This window comes from Brassica oleracea, chromosome C5 (assembly GCF_000695525.1).
Source record: "Brassica oleracea var. oleracea cultivar TO1000 chromosome C5, BOL, whole genome shotgun sequence".
Classification (NCBI taxonomy): domain Eukaryota; kingdom Viridiplantae; phylum Streptophyta; class Magnoliopsida; order Brassicales; family Brassicaceae; genus Brassica; species Brassica oleracea.
In genome coordinates this window covers 41363448-41383180 of record NC_027752.1, presented here as the reverse complement: position 1 = coordinate 41383180, position 19733 = coordinate 41363448, and the positions used below count along the sequence as shown (strand labels likewise).

Here is a 19733-nt window from a genome sequence, read left to right as displayed (position 1 = left end):
GCCTGATTGGTCTGGACCGTCTTTCTAACGCTACGCGCTCTTACATCAAGTGTAACTCACTCACTCGTTGAAACCGTTAGTTTACCCACCACGTAAGAGTCAAGTGGTTGTGCGCCTTTTGCCTTAAATTCTTTTGGTCACTGAGATCCAATCATACATACAAAGTTAGGATCATTACTCATATCCACGACATAATGAATATTTAAAGAAGAAGGAAAAAAAAAAGATTCTCGGAGTCCCCAAGAGAACTAAAAAAAAGGAAAGAGATCATAGTAGTTTCCATTTTCAAACAAAGAAAAGGAAAGGGACGAGAAGCAATGCCCATTACTTTCCTCTTATCTCTTTAAAGACGACATTAACCACAAGTTAAAAGCCTTGCATCATTAATAGCAACAAAGTTGTTCCCTTTTTATACAAAACAAAACATACAAAAGCAAACTTGATTTTTTTTTACTGTAATCTTATTACCAAAGTATTTGGCTTCTTTACCCAACCTACGTATTTGTTTCACACATATATGGAAAGATCCTCTATCCTTCTCTATCTATAAAGATTCTGTTTTTGTTTTTTGTTTTTTTGTTTTGTTTGTTACAATCAGATCCTTAATCTTGGCCTTTCGATCAGATTCATGGCAACGACTCCTTCACACGCCACAGATCTTATTCCTTCAGGTAAACATCACTGACCCATCTTCTCAATTCTCCTAAATTTGATTCCTTTTCCTTTTATCTCTCTGCCTATCCTTCGTTGACGTGGGGGCTGAGTCATGTTTTTTTGACGTGTTGATCTGGATTTGTGGTTGTTTACTAGAGCATAATTCTAGTGGAGAATTCCATCTCCTTTTTGCTAAGATCTGGGATCTATGCTCTTTCTATCTTAGGCTTGGAAACTTGCTATTTGTGTGTTGTTGGTTTAGTTTCACTAAGATCTTCTTTTGTTTGCAAGATCTCTTTATCTTGTTCCACCGACTTATTTAAGTTTTACCGTTTAATGAATGAGCACAGAGGAGCAACCTGCTAATCTGGACATCATGAAGGAGCAGGTACTTGATCTGGTTTTTATAATGAAGATTCTCGGAGGATATAAGTTCATATCTTTGTTTGTCTTTTTTCTTTATTGCAGCCGGTGCCGGCAAACAATGAGTCCTCCCAAGAATCTGCAGTTGTAGTTCATCCAGCAAAAGTTGCTCCACTGTCTGGACCTTATGGCATAACAGGTGATCTTGCTGGACACTTACCTAGCAGCATCCTCTCTCCTCAAGCTCAAGGCTTTTACTACACAGGTTGGTTTCTCATTCATCTACCTCTCTTTTTCTTGGCTTCTCTGATCAGATCCCAAATACACTCTATCTTCTGAGGTCATATCTTAGTGGTTGTAAGTATAAGTGGCAATAAAAAAGAAATAACATAAGCCCTTAACCATGAACCACTACTCTAGTTCTTGAATTGGTTTATGGGATGTATAGAAGCTAATGGTGATTCCTATGTATGTTTGGGGAGCCAGGTTATGAAAACCCCACAGGTGAATGGGACGACTACTCTTCCTATGTCAATGTTGAGGGACTGGACATCACATCTCCTGTGTGTACTATGAAACTTCTCTTTTTGGATCTCTTTTTTTTTTTTTAAACTCTCCAAAGTTGTTCATATCCCTTTCTCTGATTAAAACCAGGTTGGCTTCAATGAGAATGCCTCTCTGGTATACCAAACAGGATACGGATACAACCCTCAAATGCCATATGGACCATATTCCCCTGCTGCAAGCCCCTTACCTTCCGAGGGACAGTTGTATTCACCTTATTACCAGCAGGTAGTTCCTCCTAGCATGCAATATATATCTTCTCCAACTCAGCCAGAGCTCACCAGCCTTGTCGGTGTTGACCAACAAGGCGATAACATGGGAGGACCAAGACCATCTTACCACCCTCATCCTATTGGGCCGTTTAATGGAAACCAGCCAAACCTTGGTTTCCCTGAGTGGCAGCAAGGCTTTGATGGGGGGATATGGTCTGATTGGTCCAAGCCTTCTGATATGCACAGACATTCTTCTCATGTTTCACCAGCTTTATCTCCTCAGCCACTCGGTTCATTTGGATCATATGGCCACAACATTCCCATGGTTTGTTCATTATAAGTCCCTAAATAATGATTTTTTTTTTAAATTAAAGTTCTTATAAATGTATATAGTCTCCAAAATCTCAGATCCGCCCATATATGTTGAAAGTGGTTCCCTTTCCTTTTTTTGTCAGGGCTCACAGAGACAGAGATCGTTTTACGGTTATGGATCTGGTTCGAACTCTTACAACAGAGGTTACATGCATAGTGGTGGTCATGGTCAAGGCTCTAACTATGGAAGTAGACTCATTTCTAATGTTGGGATGGGAAACCAAGGATGGATTGGCGTTGACAACATTCGAGGACGTGGAAGAGTCAATGATCCATCATCCCTTGGTGGCGGTTATAATGGTAACTTTGATATCCTCAACGAGCAAAACCGAGGACCAAGAGCTTCAAAGCCCAAGACTCAGGTATCATCAGAGGAGCTTGATTCTTCTGCTGACACTAAGAAACATAACAAAGGCAGTACAAAAGAACATGAGGACTCCAACAACAATAGTAATGACTTTGTCACAGACTACAATGACGCTAAGTTATTCATAATCAAGTCTTACAGTGAAGACAACGTTCACAAGAGCATCAAATACAATGTATGGGCTAGCACTGCTAATGGCAACAAAAAACTTGATGCTGCTTATCGTGAGGCCAAGGAAGAGAAAGAACCATGTCCAGTGTTTCTTCTGTTCTCTGTACGAAATCTAAATCAAGCAATAAACTAATTTGCCTTTCTGTCTGCAGATTTGCTTACTTTGTTGTGAACTGCAGGTAAACGCTAGCTCTCAGTTCTGTGGCGTGGCCGAGATGATTGGACCTGTGGATTTTGAGAAGAGCGTTGATTACTGGCAACAAGACAAATGGAGTGGCCAGTTCCCGGTGAAGTGGCATATTATCAAAGATGTTCCAAACAGTCAGTTCCGCCATATTATATTGGAAAACAATGACAATAAGCCCGTGACTAATAGTCGAGACACTCAAGAAGTAAGTAGCTTCTTCTTGTTTAAAGATACCTCTTTTTTGAAACCACTGCATATTCTCAACCGAACAAAATAAACTACAGGTGAAACTGGAGCAGGGGATTGAGATGCTGAAGATATTCAAGAGCTATGATGCTGAGACGTCAATCTTGGATGATTTTGAGTTTTATGAAGAGAGGGAGAAAATAATTCAAGACCGGAAGGCGAGAAGACAGCCAAGCTTGCCATCTGGAGTAGTGGAAAGCGGAGATAAACCCTCTTCTGCTGCGTTGCAGACAGACTTGATCAAGAACATGTCCAAAAGTTTTGCTCAGGTTGTCCGGTTGGACGAGGGAAGCAAAGAATCAGGAAAGACAAGTTCATCTCCTGATGCAACTACAACAACGGTGGCTGTCAGTCAATCCAACTAGTAAGTAAAAGACAACAAATTAGCAAAGACTTATGTTTTCAGTTTCCATAATGATCTCTTGTTTGTTCTAAGAAGGGTATTAAAAAGAAACTTCGCGTCTGACAAAGTCTAGTTTCTTGTGTAAAGTAAAAGCCTCTTTTGGCTCTTCTTATGTTCCCTATTAGCCAAATTTGATTCATTTCCCTTATTTCAATGTTATGTACCCATATCTCTTTGGGGTTGATAAGAAGATGTATGAAAGACAATATAATGTTGCTCTTGTAAAGTTGCTTCATATATCTTTGAAGTCAGTATGTAATAAACATGCAGATTACACCCGTTAATCAAAAGCTCTTAGCGTTTACCATCTCTGAGTTATGTTACATTTTTTTGTCCGCATAGTAATTTACAAAAGGGAGTAACCCTGGGCAAAAAAAAAAAAAACGGAACCGAACCGAAACCTCAAATACCCGAATGGTTGTTATATTTCTATATCTGAAATAACCGAACCGGAATCGGAATCGAACAGGTACCCGAATATCCGAAAAACAAGTATCAAACTTTTTGATATAAAGTAAAATGTAATCAAACCCACTCAAACTTTGGTTGGACATGAAAAGTGAGAACACCAAATTATCTTTTATGTATTCTTTTTTATATTATAAATATATATGTTATTTCTATATTAATATACAGTAAATACTTATAAAATTAACATTTTAGTAACTTGAACTCTCGTTGGATTGACGAATATATAAGGGTAAAATCACTAAACCACTTAGATTAACACTTACATATTAATCACTAACATGTTAATCTAAGTGGTTTAGTGATTTCACACTTACATATTCGTCAATCCAACCAGAGTTCAAATATATATATATATATTTGATTCACATATTAAATGTGTACCAGAATCGAACCGAAATCTTATAAGTACCTATTGGATATAAAAATGATTTATCTATACACCTGGAACCGAATTCTTCCCCAGAACCGAACCGAATGCTCATGGCTAATAGGGAGTATGTAATTATGTATTAGCTTAGAGAACATATATTCAGACCAAACCTATATTCAGACAAACCTTGTCTTTTTTTTCTTCTGTTGTGTTGTTGATGGGTTCACACGTGTGCTTGAATAAACGTTGAAACTACTTTGATGCTAATTGTGTGTTTGCAGTTAGATCGGACTGGGACAACAGTTGTAGTCTCTCTCCTAATGTTTCGGTGCCTGCTTTCATTTTTAGCTGTACATTTCTCTATTCACACGTCCAGATTTATTCGCCTTTTCACTCATTAACCTCATAACAAAAAACAATTAACAGAAGAAAGAAACTAAATTTGCCATTTTTGGTTAACTGCCACACCTCCCATTTCCAAATTTGTTTGTTTCTTTCTTTTCATGACCTATCTAGCTTCCTCTCCTTTGGTTTTCCTGTGTTTCCTTCATCCCCAAGGAAACCCGGAACCAGCGCTGGGTTTCTCTTTGGATCATCTCTTTTGCTTTCCCGCAGATTCTTGATCTCTAAAAGCTCAAAATGGCACCCACTCTGCATCCGATAATACTTTGTATTGCATGTTTAGGATTCTTCACGTCCCATGTTCTTGCAAAAACAGATAGCCAAGATGGTAAGTGTCTTATTCAATCTATCAAACCTTTTCTGTTATTTCAGAGAGGTCATTTTTATTTAAGAAAAAAAAGGGGTTATTAAATGGTTATGTAACAAAACATCTTATGTGTTGATCATAATTCATAAATGGTTATATGGATCTTTGTAGTTTCGGCTCTTAATGACGCTTATAAGAGCATGAACTCTCCTTCAAAACTCAATGGCTGGTCTTCGAGTGGAGGTGATCCTTGTGGTGACTCATGGGATGGCATTACTTGCAAGGGCTCTTCTGTTACTGAAATGTTTGTTACTTCCTCTCTCCCTCATCTGATCATATGGTTCTCTCTCTATACCGATTCTTGATTTGTTTCTCCTTCTGTTCTTTGCAGAAAGGTGTCAGGACGTGGACTCAGTGGATCTTTAGGTTACCAGCTTGCAAACTTGAAATCACTCACTTACCTGTAAGAACTCTCAACATCTTGATTCTTGATCATCATGTTTAGGTTGGTATTTAAACTACACGTTATGTTTTTGTCATTATAAAAACAGTGATGTAAGCAAGAACAATCTTAACGGAAACTTACCTTACCAGCTTCCTGAGAATCTTGTTTATCTGTAAGTAATAGAACCTTTTTTCAAGTTCTTTTGATGTTCACTGCACAATGTGTTAGAGGCTGTATGTGAAATTTTCTTCAAATGCAGAGATGGCTCTGAGAATGACTTCAACGGTAATGTGCCATACTCTGTGTCTCTCATGAACGACCTCACTTACCTGTAAGCCATAGACACTTACTTGAGTTCATTTCCCCAAAGTATATCACCATTTGCTTAATACACGTTCTTGTTTTTTTATTGCTCAGAAACTTTGGTCGTAACAACCTCAATGGTGAACTTAGTGACATGTTTCAAAAGCTTCCAAAACTTGAAACAATGTGAGTCACATACACACACACACACACACACACATTCTAACTGTGAAGAGAATTCATTAACTTAACCAATTCTATGTTTCTGCAGTGATCTGTCTTCTAATCAACTCACAGGAAAGCTACCACAGAGTTTTGCTAACCTAACAGGACTTAAAACAATGTAAGACTAGAAGAAGACACTTGAAAGTAGTTTCTTGTATTGTTGTTACTCACCATTTACTCTCTTTAACAGTCATTTGCAAGACAATCAATTTAAAGGCTCTATAAATTCACTCAGGGACCTTCCTCAAATCGATGATGTGTAAGTATTAATAACACAAGTTCCTATCCTTTTCCTTCATTAATCTAATTCTTATGAATCTTGAACAATGACAGAAACGTTGCAAACAATCAGTTTACTGGTTGGATCCCAAACGAGCTGAAGAACATTGGAAACCTTGAGTATGTTTTTCATCTCTCATTCTCTATTTGAACACAATCAAAAGATATTAAGTTTGTTTTCTTTACACTTCGTGTTCAGGACTGGAGGAAACCGTTGGTCAAGCAGTAGACCTCCCTCACCACCTCCAGGGACTCGCCGCGTAGACAGAAACTCAGGAGGCGTTGGATTAAGCAACAAGGCTCTAACCACAGGTCTTATAGTAGCAGCATCCACTATAGGTGGACTCATTTTCACAGCAGGAGTGATTGCATTATTCGCTAGAAGAAAGAACTTTCATCACTCTTCTCACTTTTTCGACGAAGAGAAAGGAGGAACCAACAGAAGCAAACCGCTCTTCACACCACAGCCCTCTCAGGTGCTTCAGTACGACTCTATGGATGACTTCAAAGGCCAAAAGACAGTAGATTCCAATGCTTCAACTGAGACAAAACCTTCTTCTGTTAGAAGAACATCATCAGTCAGTTTCAAGAACTCTCCCACTTTTCATCTCATACCTTCTTCAACACCAGTGGCTGCAACCTCTGGTCGTTTCTCTAGCCTTGAAGACTCTCCTGACACGCGCGGTGTCAAAGCGTTTACGCTTGTGGAGCTGCAGAACTCTGCTTCTGGCTTCTCCCCTAATCGCCTTATTGGTGAAGGAACTCTTGGACGTGTGTATAAAGCTAAATATGAAGATGGAAGGGTTTGTTTTTTTTCTCTCTCTCGTTTTCCTCTTGTTCTTGTTCTTCATCATCTTATTCAGACATTTGTTTTGAAACAGAAGTATGCAGTGAAAGAGATTGATTCTTCACTGTTAGGGAAAAGGAATGTGGAAGATTTTTCACACATAGTGTCCAACATCTCCAGCATTCACCACCCTAACATGGCTGAGCTTGTTGGTTATTGTTCAGAACAAGGAAGGAACATGCTTGTTTATGAGTATTTCACTAGTGGGTCACTTAACAGGTTCCTTCACCAGACCGATGATTTCAGCAGACCGTTAACTTGGAACACAAGAATCCGAATCGCTCTCGGAACTGCTCAAGCTATAGAGTAATTATTCTAACCATTTCTTTGACAACAATCATCTAAACAAATTAACCAGCTGAGTAAAACTTTGTTTTGTTAGGTACCTTCATGAAGTGTGTTCGCCTCCATTAGTTCACAAGAACATCAAGTCATCAAACATTTTACTTGACAGTGAGCTAACTCCTCACCTCTCAGACTATGGCTTGGCAAACTTTCACCATGTGAGCTTCTTTGTAAACATTAATTCTAAGATATACATAGTTGTTTCCAGTCTAATGTCTTCTTTCTTGAAATTTTCAGCGCACAAGTCAGAACCTTGGAGTTGGATACAATGCTCCAGAATGCACAGATCCTTCAGCTTACACATTAAAGAGTGATGTCTACAGCTTTGGTGTGGTGATGCTGGAGCTGCTAACCGGTCGAAGGCCTTATGACAGGTTCAGTTATTAAACATTTTTTTAGAATATAGTCTCTGATGTAATGGATACAATGACTCAAGAATCTGAAAATATTATTGTTTTCCTCTAATCTTCAGTGAAAGGCCCAAAGCAGAACAGTCACTAGTTCGTTGGGCAAAGCCGCAGCTTAAAGAGATGGACACTCTGGAGGAGATGGTTGATCCGTCCTTGTGTGGACTCTATGTTCCAGAATCTGTCTCGGCATTTGCGGATATAGTTTCCATCTGCGTAATGGTATAGTCAATGACGATTCTCTTATGTGTATATATGTTTTTGAGACTGGATTGTTATTGTTATTGTTTCTTTTTGCAGTCGGAGCCTGGACTTAGGCCACCAGTGTCAAACGTGGTGGAGGCGTTGAAGAGGCTAGTATAGTCTAGTGCCTCAAGTTGTGTATGTCACGGATAAGAAGAAGAAGAATAACTGTTTGGGAGAATGAGGCTAAAACCTAAGAAACTTCTGATCAAACTTGAGCTCAAGAAGCTATTGGATTTAGGTTTGTATAGAGTGAAAGGTGGTATAAAAATGGTGGAGGAAAAGATAGAGACAGAGATTGTATTATTCAGTTTTATGTTTTGTTTTGTTTCAGGTCATGATTGTCTAACATTTAGGTTAATCTTTTATACATTTGAGGAGAAGTAAAAGAAAAAACGAAAAAAAAACTCGTAGTCTCATAGAAGTAGAACAATAACATTTAAAACTGATCACCTAACGTTTGATTTGTGCCAATATAAACAGTATAACTGTATCTACAACACTTCTATTTGCATCATCAACTTCAGAATGTAACTGGATCGGTCCAATCTATCAGCACAAACTCAAATGATACAATTACTTATAATGATAACAGTTTCACAGCTCTTTCTTATGTGTTCAACTGCATAGTTTCCTGTTTTTCCATATAGTGATAACAGATTCACACAAAATAAACTTAGCGAAAGTATAAACAAGGGATATCAAATTGATTACAAGTGAAACAAGAGACCACAAGTAAAGTTCATCATAGTTGCATACACGGATACAACAAAAGAACACACGTTCAAGACTGACTTATGACACATTCATCAATCAGTGGCAGCAAGAACCTTCACATGATCAAACCACTCATATTTTCTCCTGTTTTGTTTGTGGGTTCTATCTGATTATTACATTCAAGCAAAGAAGAAAGCTTGTTGTATTTGTGAGTTGACTTCTTATTTTAGGTTAAAGAGCTCTGACATCTCTAATGTCCGTCCGTAGTTGTTCCTCTTTCCTTTTCAAAAGAAGAATTGAAAAAAAAAATGCAGCATATTGAAGAAAAAAAAAGAAAAAAAAAGAAAAAAAAGGAACTGTTGACCCAATGTCAATGTTGTTTGTTGCTGTTATCAGCCACTACATGTTCATCATCTGAGACGGCATCCTCGGTTTTTTCTTGGTACGACGAATTCCCATCATCCTCTTCACTGCTCCATTTCCTCACAAACTTAGGAACCATGCTTCTTACATCTTTTGCCTCCGACACTTGATCCATGTCGTTGACTCTTTCAAACCTGACAGCACTCACTTTTCTTGCATTCCCTGCTAGTATCTGTACAAAGACTTTTTTTTATCAGTACGAAACAACTAAGATGCTTTTCCTGAACCACAAGGATTATGAGACCACTCAGTACCTCAACTCTATAGATTTGGTGCTTTTCCTTCTGCTCCTGCTTCTCCTGTTTGTTACCTTCCTCTTCTTCACCATCCTCTTCCCAATTTTCCTTCTCAAGAACAACCTTTACACTTTCTCCCGTTTTTGGGATATAACCAAAGGCCTCACACACAAAGCCTGAGACCGTCTCATACTGAATCCCCTGCTTCCCACAAAAATAAACAAACATTGTGAGTCTATAATACTTTCCAAAGCTTATGTTAAGTAGCCTTGAGGAATGCTCTTGAAGACGCACTGAAAAGGTATAAAAGCCACTGCTATAAAAAACTACATTACCTCTGGCATCTTTATATTCAGTTCTTCGGATAGCTGATCAATTGATGTATTAGCATCAACATCATAGACTCCCTCATCTCTCATCACAATATACCCTGTCTTCTTCTGAATCTCCTCCTATTATGTAATGGAACGAGAGTCTTACTAATGGCAAATAAGTTATGTAGGATAGGTTTAGCATATCAGCAGCTCAAGAACTATTTGTAAAAGAGTTGATACAAAGGACGCTTACTTTAGAATCATTTTCATCAAATATTTCACCAACAATCTCTTCCACCACATCTTCAAGAGTTACTATCTGCAGAAACAAATTAGATAGGAGGAAAGAGAGATTAGCAAGCTGTGAAAAAGAGAGTAGAGAAGCATAAAAGGAGAGTAGCACATACACCAATGGTTCCACCATATTCGTTAAGGACTACTGCCATGTGAACCTTTCTTATGCGAAATTCTCTAAGAAGATTCCATACTGACATTGAATCTGCAATATATAACATATATCTATCATTTGATTCCTTCCCTGAGAAGTAGGTATCAAAATTAAAAGCAAATACATAGATGATTACCGGGGACAAAGTAGGCAGGTTTATGTGCCATGTCTCCCACAGAAGTACTCTCTAGCAGATCACCCTTCAAGAATCAAATAAGATATATTTCATTCTACACCACAAATACGTTAAGAGAAACTAAGAGATACCACTGGAAGCAAGAGACAGAAAAGAAAACATTCAAAACCTTCTGAACATAATCTAGAAGATCCATAGCATATGCGATTCCCACTATGTTATCTATACGCTGCTCAAAAACAGGCACCCTGAGAAGAAAAGCATTTGAGCATGATCATTTATCCCTTGAGGTAGGAAAAGGAAAAGGATTGAGAAAGAAGGCTTTTGAAATTTTGTGTTACCTCGAGTACTGATGGGTCACCCACATGCTATGGAAATCAACTAGACTGCCGCTGGCGTCAATAGCAACTACATCAATAAGAGGAGTCATCACCTCTCGAACATGTGTATCTTTTATCTCCAGCACATTTTCAATCATATCCTGCAAAGCAATCATTATTATAAATGTAGATATTGTACAGATTTTTTAAACGAAAAGCTAAGGTATTACCTGCTCCTCTTCTTCAATGGCGCCACTTAACTCTGCACCCCTTAGCATCAGTTTCAACTCATCTTCAGTAACATATGGCTCACTGACACACACACACAAAGAAACAAGAGAATTACAACTTGGATCCACTCACTTTCAACAAGGAGAAAAGCTGATGCATACCTCCGTCCTTTTAAACCAAGAAGTTTCAGTATTCCCATTGACAGATACGTGACAATTCTTCCCACAGGATATAATACTAAGGAAAGCCACGCCACTGGCCTGACCTAGATGCACAGTGAGACAACATACGTCATGTATGCACGTAAGTTTGTTAAAGTAATAAACCAATGCCAGTTGACTCAAGCTTACCACAATCCTTGCAACTTCTTGAGCATTGTGTACAGCAACACTTTTTGGAGTAATCTCAGTTAGAAGCAATATAGCCACCTATATAGTCACGCAAGCATAACAACTTAGGAAGCGATTTAAAAGTTAACAGATATGGCAAAGTATTGAAATAGTTATACGTACCGTCATCAGTCCAGTGGCTGCACTAACACCAGCTTCCCCAAATATAGCCGTTGCTGCTTCAGTGACCAGGGCAGTTGCCGCAATATTCACAACACTAAAAATCAACCAACCACAAGACCTAAGATAAGAGACATGATTTTCAAGCAATCTTATTAAACAAACAAATTGCATCTAGGAGAAAAGACGTTTACGTTGTTCCAATTAGAATAGTCGTCAGGAATCTGGTAACATCGCTACGGAGCATTCTGAATACACCATTCTCTGGCTCTTTCTCAGCCAGCTCACGCACCTTAGATGAACCGCACATCAAAACAGAAATATTTTAAAAACCAATCAGATCAGTGAACAAGAACACTAGAACCCAGACAGGAGACATGAGGTGACACAATGCTCTCTCAATAAACAACCACGGATAACATCTCAAAGAATCTCAAATCTAATATCCATGGAAGTTTTCTAACTTAAAACAACATATTTTTGCCAATAAATCTTGCTGTTCCACAATCCAATTTATCTTCCAGCAAAAAGAATATAAATATTCAAAACAACTCAATGCTATTGTTCTAAAAATCGGTCTAGGCGGCAAATCGGGTATAAGCGAAACAATTTTTTTCTAAACTGATTTGTAATAAAATGGTCTTGGCGTTCAAAAAAGTCGGTCTAGGCTAGGCTCCCGCCTCAACAATAATCTTCTAATAAAATGCCTAACCAGCCGCCTAGCTATTTCCTGAACATTGCTACAATTTTTCCAGCATTGGTGCTACTAAAATAGTAAAATCACACGAAAAGAACTCACAATCAGAACTGGGAGGACATGATATTACCTTCCAGGGCCACAGAGTGGTGATGGACGTCTCTGCCATAGAGAAGAACGCTGAGAGGCCGAACAGTGCAGCCAATATAAGACCTTGCTCTCTAAGAACCTTAAGAACCTGGTAAATTTTCGGCAAAGCATTCTTGAACAAGACTAGGCTCTGACCAAACACCTCATACCCTGCTTCCACCACACCGCTCGATGCCAACACCTTTTTACATCCATACAAGTAAACTCCACACACCACAGCTCCTATAACAATCCCACGTTTCAGCAAAACCTTAATCCACTCCAGCTCAGAATCGGGACTTCGTTGACTACCACCGTCGTGACATTGACTCGAGCTAAACAGCATAAAGCGACTTCTGTAGCTGCTGCTAAGTTCACAGCTTCGTCGGAATCTAAAACTCAAAGTGGAGTTTTTAGACGACATCACAGGGCAGTGCAGCTCAGCAGCTCTCGTGAGAAGTCTACCAGAAAGGTTTGGTTTTTGACCATATCTCTTCAAGTTTGAGGCTTTTGTGCTGACAACAGACCGACCCAGAACCGATAACTCAAGTGCCATACCCGTCATAGAGAATCTGATACTAGAAATAAAAAAAAAAACTAAAAGACAAAGCAGAGACAGCAATAAGCCTTTAACGTGTGGGAAGAGACAAAGTAAGAAGACAAGATGAGACGGCTCCTCCTTATGCTCAAGTCAATTCTCTAATTGCTCGGAAGCGTGTCGAGTTGATTCACCACAAGGATAGTTAAAACCAAATGATGAGTTTGAAACTGTGAGCTAAGGCTCATAACTGGAAAGAGGAAACCCCTCCGGCAGCGCAAGGCCGAGATTGTGATGTTGCGGAGACCAAAAAGAAAGGCTGCGCCTTTCCTCCGACACATTGTTTTTTCAGACCATGAGCAAGTGGTAAAAATGGTTAAATGACACTAATAGCCCTATCTTCTCCCACCAACCACTAGTCAACGTCTTTGTAAAGAGGTTTTTTTTTATATTATATCAGAAAGACGCAAACATCAATTTGTTTCATTACAAACTTTTAAGTTAAATTTTGGGAAGAAACATGACAAACATAATCGTTTGTGTCTGATTTTTGTTTTTTGTTTTGTTCTAGCTTCTTCTTCTGAATCTGGAGTCAGAAGTCGCTGTGTACTCTGCCACAAGCTTTGAGAATGAAGATGACTTGTCTTCAAGCAATTTCGCTGGTGAATCATGTTCTTTAATAAGCCCTGCACTTATGATAACAGAGTAAATGTTAATACAAATCTTCATACAAAAACAAATAAGCGTCGTATAAGTGTATTATGATCATATGAAGTTTTAGGACCTTGGTCTAGGAGCAGAACCATATCGCTGTCTATAACTGATGATATTCTGTGCGCAATTGTAATCACTGTACAATCCGAAAAGTGTTGCCTCAGGGTCTCCTGGATCAGATTATCAGTGGCAGTATCTACGGAAGCAGTGGCTTCATCAAGAACCAATACTTTGCTTCTCTTGAGCAAGACTCTTCCCAGGCACACCAGTTGTCTCTGACCAACACTCCAGTTCTGCCCATTCTCGCTAACTGATATGTAAAGAAGAGATTCCTTTCATTAGATAATGTGCTTAAGAGATTCAATTCGACGACAGTAGTTTTGTTAATACTAACCAGGAGAATCTAGCTTTAGTTCTTTCTTCCTCACTTCATCCCCAAGTTGACACTTGTCAAGAGCCTAGAAAAGGTAAGAAAAAAGTGTGAGAAGCTTCCTTTTGCTATCAGCAAGAACACCAAAAGGAAAGAAGAGTCTCTACTCACCTCCCAGATTTGGTCATCAGTGTGTTCCTCAAGAGGGTCCAAGTTACTACGAACCGTGCCTTCAAACATAGTTGGATCTTGAGGTATAATACTTAGTCTGGAACGCAAATCATGCAACCCAATGGTCAAGATATTCACTCCATCGATTCTGATCTCTCCTGCCGTTGGTTCCACAATCCTGAAAAGCGTTTGAATCAAAGTGGATTTGCCACATCCCGTTCTTCCAACAATCCCCGTTTTCAAACCTCCTGGAAACGTGCACGTCAATCCACGCAACACCATAGGCAAATGCGCCCCATATCTCACCTGTAGATTACAAATAGTAATCTCTCCACAAGAAGGCCATGATTTTTCAGGCCGAGTTGATTCAATCACAAGAGGCGGTTCACTGGGGATGTCTATGTACTGAAGCATTCTCTCCACAGATATCATTTTGTTCTCAAGGTCGCAGAGCGTCCATATCAGCGTGGCTTGCAGACTATTCAGATTGAGTGCATACGTAACGGCTAATCCTGCAAAGCCTTTTAACAACCAGAACACAGAGAAAGACAGAGGAAGATTTAGTTGTGAATGGATACAAAGTAGGCATAGGTATATTTATTCGCAAACAAAGAACCGAACCAAAAAATGAGGCTCGATTCGGGTTTGGATCCTATCAATTATCCGAACTGATCTCATCTCTAGAACTAAAAACCAAAACCGAACCGGAACTGAGAACCAAATGGATACCCAATCATAATATATTTTTATCCAAAATATTTAAAATCATCCGAATTATCCAAGTTTTTATCTAAAAATCTAAAAAATATAGGATAATCAATCCGAATAAATTCGAATTTTCTGACTTTTTCATCAAAATTAACCAAAAAAACGGAACCGAACTGGAACCGAATACTTCAAATATTAGCTGGTTCTCAACTTTGTTATCCGAACCAAAAATAGAAATAAGTAAATCGAACTGAATTTTCTAAATATCCGAATAGACTCTAAACCTCTAGAAACAAAGAACCAAAAGAATCAAACCGGAACCGAACCAAATGCCTAGGGCTAATACAAAGAAAAAACTGATAAGAGGGAGGTAACTTTACTTGGATTGATGACTCCTTCAGGGATAGAAACTAAGATAACAAGCGAAAGCGCAAACGCAGCAGTAGATAATAGATCAAGGCGGAAGCAGAGCCACTCCATTGCGGAAATGGCGTGGAACCTTAGCCGAGAATAACAATCGTTGAGCCTCATGATGTCACTGCGGAATCTCGGTTCCTGATCAAAGCTCCTGATGGTTGTTATCCCTGAAAGAGTTTCTGAAAAATGCTGTACCAAAGGTGACCTGCTTATTCCAGATAGTCTTGCGAGTTCTCGAGCTGCAGATATGTAATATTGCTGCATACATATGTTTAATTAAATATCAAAGATCTACGTGATGAAGCTAAGGTTTGATCTAAGTTTGTGAGTGTTATGAAGAAGAATACCCGATACCAGGTGCATGCAGCGATGACAGGGATGAAGACAATAAGGACCTGCCAAGCAACCTGTCCCATCACTCCGATAATTCCCAAAATGTTTATAGCGGTAACAAGAAGATTCGAAAATTGACTTGGTAATCTCAAATCCACGGCACTTTGGTCTGTTGAAGCCTAAGAAGTGTGAAACCACAGTGATCAGAAAAGGAGTTTGTATCAGTAAGTAATAGATGATAGTTCTTACTCTATTCAGTATTCTCCCGATTGGGGTTGCATCAAAGAAGGACATGGAGGCACGGAAAACGCGGAGATGCATCTGGTTAAAGAGTTCAGTAGCTATCTTGAAACCAGTCATCGCAGCCAGCATTGCTCTGACAAGTATGCACACGGAGCTCGCAGTGGCTAGAACTACATAGACTATAATCAACGTAGAGCCGCTCACCGGAGGTTTCACATCCTTAGAAACAGGAGTCACCCAGGCCATCCAGTAGTTGCTACCGATGTTCAGAATCTGAAAGAGAGACTGTACGACCAATATAACAGGCACAAGTGCTCCTCCGTAAGCCAGTGACATGTACTTTTGGTATACACTGAACCCAACTTCGCCTTTCTCCCTCTCTTCTTCTTGAACTAGCTGTCCTTTCGGAGTAGCCCCCAAATGTTCCTCTTGTTTGTTGTCTTCATCGTCGGACACTTTGTTTTCTCTGCTTGTAGTTGATTGTGATGTAGCAGATCCTTTCTCAAATGAATCAACTGCTGCTAAGGCATCAGTGTGTGCTCCTACAAGTTCCATAAAATCTGTTCCTGAGTCGAGAATCTCGTTGTACTTTCCTGCTTGCGTGATCGTCCCATCTTTCATTACCTACCAAAACGATTTATATCCAATATCATAAATATGTCATTTAATAATGTAAAGATGGTAAAAGCAAACAAGTCCCAAACCAGTATAAGATCAGCTTCAGGTAGGAATTCAAGTTGATGAGTAACGTATATGACTGTCTTGTTTCTCAGAATCCCCAGCAAGACTTCCTGTTACAGAGAAAGATATGCATGAGAGATGTGTAGTACAACATGGTAAGAGGTTATGATGATTAATACAACATGGTAAGAGGTTATGATCATGGTTCTAATTAAAGATTGGTTTAAATCAAATCGGTTTAAACTATAAAATTATTTTCTTAAAATCTGATTTATGCGATTCAAATCGGTTTAAACTATTCTAAATCGGATTAAATCTATCTAAATTAGTCTCAATTTGTTAAATTAAACAAAAATTTTAGTACAAACCTACAAATTTGTACAAATCAATCATTCGTTAAAGCCTAGGCCCGGCATATACCCCGACTAGTTGCTAGTTATGTACTAAGCGCCTAGTTACCACCTAAGTATTTGTTGAACATTGGTTATGATCAAGTCAAGATAACCAGAAAGAAAAGGAAACATTATTACCCTGAAGAGATGTGAACCAGTATGAGCATCTACTGCACTAAAAGGGTCATCAAACAGATAGATATCTGCATTCTGGTACAAAGCACGTGCAATCTGTATCCGCTGCTTCTGTCCACCACTTAGATTGATACCTCTTTCTCCAATCACCGTCTGATCACGGAACGGAAGCACCTCCAAGTCTTTATTCAAAGAACACGCTTCAAGCACCCTCTCGTACCATTCCCTCTGCATCGGCTTACCAAACAGAATGTTCTCTTCCACCTTCCCACTCTGGATCCAAGGCGACTGTGCAATGTACGCCTTACTCCCACAGACCTTGAGATCTCCAGATATTTTGGGGACTTCACCGAGTATGGACGAGAGCAAACTCGTTTTCCCTGAGCCAACGGTGCCACATATAGCAACGTTCATCCCACGAGGGATCTTGAAAGTTATGTCTCTCAGCATTGGGATGGGAGAAGACTCATCCCAAGAGAAAGCACCGTCACTGACTTCCACATCCATCTTTGAACTTCCACTAGAGAGTCTCTCCACAACGTCTTGCTGCAAATCATTAAGACAAAGAAAAGCTGCGATCCTGTCGAGGGACACCTTTGTCTGAACAATCATCGATATCGTGTCGGGGAGTTTGTAGATTGGAGTTTGTAGAATGCGGAAAGTTGCGAGAGCTGCTAGTATCTTTCCCGATTCAAGAGGGATCTTGAGAAGCATACAAGCGCCAAAAGCTGTTGCTGACACCAAAGAAGGTGCAGCCCAGAGAACAGAGCTGATACCCGCAGAGTTATACACGAACTTCTTAAGCCAGGTTGCTTCGATGCGTCTAAGGTCGAGAATCTTGGAAAGAAACTTCATCTCCCATCCTTGAAGTTTAAGTATCCTCATGTTCAGCAACACCTCTGATGTTTTCTTCATCCTCTCGTCTTTAGACTCCATTAAGTTTCCTTGAAACTTCTCTTCCAGCTTGGCTAAAGGAATGTTCCCAAGCATTACTAAAAACGTTGCAGCGAAAGCTACGATTGATCCTAGCCCAAGGCTTCTGTACAAGATCAGTAAAGCTAAGTTGATTTGTAAAACAAGTATCCATGGATCATGCATGTACCAACTAAAAGCACTGATCCTCTCTGCATCAACCGTCATGAGGTTTATGATCTCGCCGCTGGTGTGTCCTTGATTCGAGTGACAAGGAAGTGTCAAGCCCTTTTCGTAGATCATCGAAACCAGGACCGATCTCATTCCGATCCCGCCCTTCTGCAGCCTGAAGTACCAGTTCCTCCGCGCTTGGCACTCCACAAGCTTAGCTACAAAGAAGGTTGTGACTAAAACAAACCCTTCGTTTGAGTATTGCCTCTTACCGTTCAGGTACTGGACGAAAGTTTCCATGAGGTACGGCGCGACGTAGCAAGAGATCGTGTAGACGAAAGCAAAGAGAGTCGAGAAGATAATATCTCGCCGGGCTGAAAAGAAGAGCGCCTTGATGAGCTTGAACGTGGTGATGCTTCTTCTTTCGCCATCGTCCCAATCAAGCTTACTCCTGAATATCGAAAACAGTTTCTCAGCTCTGTCACTGCCGTCTACTTGAGGAACATCCTCGCTGTCTATGATTTTCTCGTTTCCCAAGGCGATCAGAGACCCCATCCAGGAGAAACTCATGTGGCTTAGAAACCCAGCGTTAGAGAAAGGTGTAACAACCTCCTCATCAACCTCTTCGGCTCCTCCATTCAAGAGGGGCTCTTCGAGTAGGTTGATCCTTTCACCTTCTCCTTGCTTCTTCTGCAAACATGAATAGCAGAGAAACAGCCCCACGGTAACTGCCACTGCATGATATATTAAGAGGTGAAGAGACTCCAGTTCTTGCTTCTTGTATAGGACAATGTCTACCCAAAGACTGCAGCAAGAAACCATGAAATAGATAACCCACCAGACTCTAAGCAGAAAAGGAACCTTTTGACCATTTCTATACAGGTAGAAAGAGATGGCACCCCAAGAAAGGGCTGCAAACAGAAGATCTACAAGATTCATCAGTTTGCTGCGGTCCCAACCATTTGCATGCAGGTGGAAGCAACTTGACAGCAACAACACAGAACTCAAGGCAGAGAAAGCGACACAACATACAAGGACCAGTTTATTATACGTTAAAGACTTTTTCTTAAACCTCTCATGCGTGACACCATCGTTACTTTCACAAGCCACCCCTTTTTGGTAAACCCAGGATCCAAACATACCCAACAACAAAAGCAAATAAGAGAAAATGGAGAACATTGGAAAGTAGATGGATTCAAGGAGGAGAAAGTCGACAGTATTGTCCATCGTGTAACTCTGTTTCATTAGGGAACAGAGACGAGAAAATGTTTAAGTCTCACACGATGAACAACATACATATAGACAACTGCGTCAATAAAAATATTATGACGAAGACAAATTCATTACAGTCAATATTAAATTATAATTCTTGACGCCGCAAGAGGCAAGCCCTTTTTAAAATGCTTAAACTCTCCTTCCCAGAAACTCTTGTGTATTTTCCATGAACAAAAGCACACAACTTCTTAAACTACTCAGAAAAAAAAAACAAGAAGACCAAGACCTCTGTTTCCATGGATATATATATAGCGATTCCTACCTAAAACCCACTATAAAGCAGGAGGACATGTCGCTATAGTTGCGTACCACATACGCTAAAACAAGTGA

The 19733-nt window shown here is 39.7% G+C and overlaps 4 protein-coding genes across 4 annotated transcripts; 2 read left to right on the top strand and 2 right to left on the bottom strand.

Annotated features, from left to right (window-relative positions):
- The first annotated feature begins 394 nt into the window (after nucleotides 1-394).
- LOC106295472 lies at nucleotides 395-3846 on the top strand. Its single transcript, XM_013731385.1, has 8 exons — nucleotides 395-671; nucleotides 1005-1042; nucleotides 1123-1282; nucleotides 1504-1580; nucleotides 1672-2118; nucleotides 2249-2806; nucleotides 2883-3095; nucleotides 3175-3846. Exons 1-8 carry the CDS (start codon nucleotides 629-631, stop codon nucleotides 3499-3501), a joined length of 1863 nt encoding a protein of 620 aa, XP_013586839.1. The 5' UTR covers nucleotides 395-628; the 3' UTR covers nucleotides 3502-3846.
- Nucleotides 3847-4834: 988 nt separating this feature from the next.
- LOC106293363 (protein STRUBBELIG-RECEPTOR FAMILY 4) lies at nucleotides 4835-8581 on the top strand. Its single transcript, XM_013729035.1, has 15 exons — nucleotides 4835-5110; nucleotides 5261-5393; nucleotides 5481-5552; nucleotides 5641-5706; nucleotides 5794-5865; nucleotides 5952-6023; nucleotides 6109-6180; nucleotides 6253-6321; nucleotides 6396-6461; nucleotides 6541-7144; nucleotides 7223-7494; nucleotides 7571-7691; nucleotides 7771-7907; nucleotides 8006-8162; nucleotides 8241-8581. The coding sequence occupies exons 1-15, from the start codon at nucleotides 5020-5022 to the stop codon at nucleotides 8301-8303; spliced, it is 2067 nt and encodes a 688-aa protein (XP_013584489.1). The 5' UTR covers nucleotides 4835-5019; the 3' UTR covers nucleotides 8304-8581.
- Nucleotides 8582-9020: 439 nt separating this feature from the next.
- Nucleotides 9021-13231, bottom strand: LOC106296085 (putative DUF21 domain-containing protein At3g13070, chloroplastic). Its single transcript, XM_013732137.1, has 14 exons — nucleotides 12345-13231; nucleotides 11712-11809; nucleotides 11521-11614; nucleotides 11359-11436; nucleotides 11170-11273; nucleotides 11008-11089; nucleotides 10799-10938; nucleotides 10627-10705; nucleotides 10458-10521; nucleotides 10281-10372; nucleotides 10127-10192; nucleotides 9895-10011; nucleotides 9578-9760; nucleotides 9021-9495 (listed from the first exon to the last, which is right to left on the bottom strand). The coding sequence occupies exons 1-14, from the start codon at nucleotides 12906-12908 to the stop codon at nucleotides 9271-9273; spliced, it is 1986 nt and encodes a 661-aa protein (XP_013587591.1). The 5' UTR covers nucleotides 12909-13231; the 3' UTR covers nucleotides 9021-9270.
- A 99-nt stretch (nucleotides 13232-13330) lies between these two features.
- On the bottom strand, nucleotides 13331-19596 carry LOC106295079 (ABC transporter C family member 7). Its single transcript, XM_013730856.1, has 9 exons — nucleotides 17049-19596; nucleotides 16542-16628; nucleotides 15844-16461; nucleotides 15609-15773; nucleotides 15225-15519; nucleotides 14137-14657; nucleotides 13990-14053; nucleotides 13666-13905; nucleotides 13331-13567 (listed from the first exon to the last, which is right to left on the bottom strand). Exons 1-9 carry the CDS (start codon nucleotides 19371-19373, stop codon nucleotides 13449-13451), a joined length of 4434 nt encoding a protein of 1477 aa, XP_013586310.1. The 5' UTR covers nucleotides 19374-19596; the 3' UTR covers nucleotides 13331-13448.
- Between the last annotated feature and the right edge of the window lie 137 nt (nucleotides 19597-19733).

What these genes read in the sequence shown, in the direction of transcription:
- LOC106295472 (XM_013731385.1), top strand. Translation starts at nt 629, where the DNA reads ATGGCAACGACTCCTTCACACGCCACAGATCTTATTCCTTCAG. An exon ending in TCAAGGCTTTTACTACACAG is followed by an intron (nt 1,283 to 1,503) that starts GTTGGTTTCTCA and finishes TTGGGGAGCCAG; the next exon opens with GTTATGAAAACCCCACAGGT. An exon ending in CAGTGTTTCTTCTGTTCTCT is followed by an intron (nt 2,807 to 2,882) that starts GTACGAAATCTA and finishes TGTGAACTGCAG; the next exon opens with GTAAACGCTAGCTCTCAGTT.
- LOC106293363 (XM_013729035.1), top strand. Translation starts at nt 5,020, where the DNA reads ATGGCACCCACTCTGCATCCGATAATACTTTGTATTGCATGTTTAGGA. An exon ending in ATGAACGACCTCACTTACCT is followed by an intron (nt 5,866 to 5,951) that starts GTAAGCCATAGA and finishes TTTATTGCTCAG; the next exon opens with AAACTTTGGTCGTAACAACC. An exon ending in CTAAATATGAAGATGGAAGG is followed by an intron (nt 7,145 to 7,222) that starts GTTTGTTTTTTT and finishes GTTTTGAAACAG; the next exon opens with AAGTATGCAGTGAAAGAGAT.
- LOC106295079 (XM_013730856.1), bottom strand. Translation starts at nt 19,373, where the DNA reads ATGAAACAGAGTTACACGATGGACAATACTGTCGACTTTCTCCTCCTT. An exon ending in CTGGTTCACATCTCTTCAGG is followed by an intron (nt 16,629 to 17,048) that starts GTAATAATGTTT and finishes TCTCTGTAACAG; the next exon opens with GAAGTCTTGCTGGGGATTCT. An exon ending in CTGCATGCACCTGGTATCGG is followed by an intron (nt 15,520 to 15,608) that starts GTATTCTTCTTC and finishes ATATGTATGCAG; the next exon opens with CAATATTACATATCTGCAGC.
- LOC106296085 (XM_013732137.1), bottom strand. Translation starts at nt 12,908, where the DNA reads ATGACGGGTATGGCACTTGAGTTATCGGTTCTGGGTCGGTCTGTTGTC. An exon ending in AATATGGTGGAACCATTGGT is followed by an intron (nt 10,193 to 10,280) that starts GTATGTGCTACT and finishes TTGTTTCTGCAG; the next exon opens with ATAGTAACTCTTGAAGATGT. An exon ending in TTGATGAAAATGATTCTAAA is followed by an intron (nt 10,012 to 10,126) that starts GTAAGCGTCCTT and finishes ATTACATAATAG; the next exon opens with GAGGAGATTCAGAAGAAGAC.